General features: G+C 56.9%; 1 protein-coding gene across 1 annotated transcript; it reads left to right on the top strand.

Moving 5' to 3' along the window:
- The first annotated feature begins 398 nt into the window (after window positions 1-398).
- Gdf15 (growth differentiation factor 15) lies at window positions 399-3427 on the top strand. Its single transcript, XM_021170582.2, has 2 exons — window positions 399-1487; window positions 2646-3427. Exons 1-2 carry the CDS (start codon window positions 1208-1210, stop codon window positions 3275-3277), a joined length of 912 nt encoding a protein of 303 aa, XP_021026241.1. The 5' UTR covers window positions 399-1207; the 3' UTR covers window positions 3278-3427.
- Window positions 3428-3813: the final 386 nt, after the last annotated feature.

Genomic DNA, 3813 nt, shown 5'->3' with positions numbered 1-3813 from the left:
GGACAGCCAGGGCTATACAGAGAAACCCTGTCTCAAAAAAACAAACAAAACAACAACAACAACAAAACAAAACAAAAAAACCCCAAACAAACAACAAAAAAAGTCACCCCGTAGGCAAACGGGGTGGAGTAAACAGGTAGTTCTGGGTAGTGCATCAGGGGTGGGGCTTGGATCTGAGGAGAAGTGGTCTGGAATCAGTTTGGGGAGGGTTCTGGGGTCATCCTGGTCTTGGACAGAGAAGATGGCGGGTGAGGACTTACCATGCACCTACCTTGTCTTCACAGGGGGACATGGAGTAACCCTAGTCAGTCATTAACCTGGAGTGACCCCACAGGTCAGAGGTCACCCAGCAGTATGTAAATGCTGGGAGGGACCCCAGCAGGAGCCCTTGATGACACCTGGTGCTGCTCCTTGCTCACTCCTGTCTCCCTCCAGAGGCCCTAACTACAGCCACTATCCTTTCAGGGCCCAGGCTGACCGTGGATGGGGCTCCTGGCACCTTCATCCTTCTCCTCCATCTTCTATCCGAGCCTGAGACCAACTGCCCGCCCCCTCCAGCCACCTGCTGCCTCCTGTTTGGAAGGAGGCCCACAGCAGATTTCCTCTTCCCTCCATTCCCAAGAGGAACCCCTGGTCTGAGGATACTGAGGCAGGCACAGGGCAGGGCACATGTGAGCATCCAGTCATCCCGGAAAGGTAAATCTGGTTCCTGAAGGAGCAATTGTTCTTCACACAGGGTTTTGAAGGATTGGTAGGGGTCCCACAGAGGACACCGAAGAGGTGCAGTCCCTGGTTTGCCCTTATGTCCCAGCCCATTTGGGCACGGCTGTAATGTCTACTCCTGGGACACTGAGGCATAGGGGTGACTTGCCTGAACTTGCCTTTTCCTTGGTTTCACCTTTGATGGGGGTGGAGGGAGGAGGAAAGAGAGAGGGAGAGAGTCCTGGTCCCAAGAGGAAGGAAGAAGCCACTTGAACTTCAGTCTGGACTCCATCACATGTTCTGTGGTCAGCCCTCACTCGGGTCCCAGATCTGCCGGTTTCCCTCCCTACCACCCCCTCCCCCTGCGGAGCCCTGGGATTCCCGCCCGAATTAGCCTGGTCACCCGAGTTGGCATCGCACACGGGGGCGGGGCGGACAGAGTCCAGTGGGTATAAAGGCAGCTGCAGAGGGCTTAACTCAAATACACACTCAGGACACAAGCGACATGGCCCCGCCCGCGCTCCAGGCCCAACCTCCAGGCGGCTCTCAATTGAGGTTCCTGCTGTTCCTGCTGCTGTTGCTGCTGCTGCTGTCATGGCCATCGCAGGGGGACGCCTTGACAATGCCTGAGCAGCGACGCTCCCGCCCTGAGTCCCAACTCAACGCCGACGAGCTACGGGGTCGCTTCCAGGACCTGCTGAGCCGGCTGCATGCCAACCAGAGCCGAGAGGACTCGAACTCAGAACCAAGTCCCGACCCAGCTGTCCGGATACTCAATCCAGAGGGTGAGTAGCAACCGGGGACCCACTTCAGCAACACCCTCTCCAAGCTCCAACCAACACACTCAAATCCACGAGCCCAGCCCAGCTTCCGAGACTCAGTTTCCCCTGCTGTGACCTCTGGAGTTGCCAGCAGCGGGCTCAGCCAGAGTAGGACGGATGACCGTCCCTAGACCGGAGCTGGACAAATGATGTCCAGAGAGGTCAAGATCGCTCCTGGAGATGCACAGCACTCGAGTGGGGGAGGACATGGGGGAAGGTTAGAGGGTCCTGGAGGGAGGAGGGAGGGACGGGAGCCAGGTTAGGAGCCAAAGGGAAAGAACCTGCGGGAACTGGATCGGAAATCTGACGCAATCGCTTGTAAAGAGACTGCTACAGTAACAAGTGACAGTCGCCTGAATGGGAGGGAGGAGGATCCAGGGGCCTGGACTCAGCTCTGGGACCCAGAAGGGCTGGGGGCGGGCCCAGGCTGATTGGGCCACGCCCCCTTACAAATCCGCTAGGGTTGTGTGAATCCAAGTGAACTGTAGCTCTCCCGAAGGATCTGCAAAGCTACACTTGGATGTGGTGGCGCACGTCTGCCACCCTAACTACTCGGAGGTTAAAGCAGGAGAATTGCCTTGAGTTCAAGGCCAGCTGGGACTACAGAGTGAGAACCTGCCGCAAGTTTTATTTGTAGCCCAGGTCGATTTCAAACTCAGGGCAATCCTTCTGCCTCCGTTTCCCAAGTTCTGGGAGGACAGGTGTAGGCAACCAAACCCTGCTTTAAAGAAAACCAACTTGTTTGTTAAGCACTTTATTCAGAGGCTTGGGAAAGGTTGGAGAGATCCATGCTGTCCTGCGCAGGGCAGACCTTAGAGATCTCTGTAGCTAAGAGCAAAATCAACTTTAAGCCAGAAGGTGGCGGTGTACGTCTTTAATCCCAGCACGGGGGTTGGGGTTGGGGGTGAGGGGTGGCACAGAACAGGCAGATATCTGTGAGTTCAAGGCCAGCCTGGCCTACTTAGAGAGTTACCAGGACAGCCAGGGCTATCCTGAGAGACCTATGTTTGACATCTGTGCAGACCCTGTGGTCGTCGGGAGTGGCACATTTGCACAGGGGCACACCTGTGCCTGGCACACCCTGAGGAACATGAGTAACCGGTGTTCTGGTTTCTTCTGCAGTGAGATTGGGGTCCCACGGCCAGCTGCTACTCCGCGTCAACCGGGCGTCGCTGACTCAGGGTCTCCCCGAAGCCTACCGCGTGCACCGAGCGCTGCTCCTGCTGACGCCGACGACCCGCCCCTGGGACATCACTAGGCCCCTGAAGCGTGCGATCAGCCTCCGGGGACCCCGTGCTCCCGCATTACGCCTGCGCCTGACGCCGCCTCCCGACCTGGCCATGCTGCCCTCTGGCGGCGCGCAGCTGGAACTGCACTTACGGATGGCCGCCGGCAGGGGGCGCCGAAGCACGCATGCGCACCCAAGAGACTCGTGCCCACTGGGTCCGGGGCGCTGCTGTCACCTGGAGACTGTGCAGACAACTCTCGAGGACTTGGGCTGGAGCGACTGGGTGCTGTCCCCGCGCCAGCTGCAGCTGAGCATGTGCGTGGGCGAGTGTCCCCACCTGTACCGCTCCGCGAACACGCATGCGCAGATCAAAGCACGCCTGCACGGCCTGCAGCCTGACAGGGTGCCTGCCCCTTGCTGTGTCCCCTCCAGCTACACCCCGGTGGTTCTTCTGCACAGGACAGACAGTGGTGTGTCACTGCAGACTTATGATGACCTGGTGGCCCGGGGCTGCCACTGCGCTTGAGCGCCGGGCCCTGCTCCTCACCTACACTCCCCTTCAAGGATGCTATTTATATTTGTATTTATTAATATTATTAATTTATTGGGGTCGGGCTGGGTGGATGGATTGTGTATTTATTTAAAACTCTGCTAATAAAGGTGAGCTTGGTTTCTATAGGCGTCTCAGTGACCTTGGCATGATACCCACCTCCCTAGCCTCAGTTTCCCTAGTGACCTGAGAAGAGGAACAGAAGAGACAGGCCTCCATTAGTCCGGCCTCAGGGTGATTTTATTGACTGACAGCTGATGTGGGAGGGACCAGCCAGTACCCGGTGGTTCTAGGTGTTTGGGCAAGGAGGAGGGAGGCAGTTTGCAGCTCATCTCTATAGCCTCTGCTTCAGCTCCCGCCTAGGTTTCCCCTGAAAGTGGCCTTCCTCCCATCATGCCTTCAAACCAGGCCTAACATCCCAGAATTAGGGGGGCCTCTGACTAGGTTGGGGTTTAAGGGAACCTGGAACAGCTTGAGGTGTCATAATTTCTTTTTTTTTTTTTTTTTTTTTT

The sequence above is a fragment of the Mus caroli genome, chromosome 8 (genome assembly GCF_900094665.2).
Source record: "Mus caroli chromosome 8, CAROLI_EIJ_v1.1, whole genome shotgun sequence".
Classification (NCBI taxonomy): Eukaryota; Metazoa; Chordata; class Mammalia; order Rodentia; family Muridae; genus Mus; species Mus caroli.
Note: the sequence above shows the minus strand (reverse complement) of the source record. Positions and strands in the feature narration are given on the sequence as shown.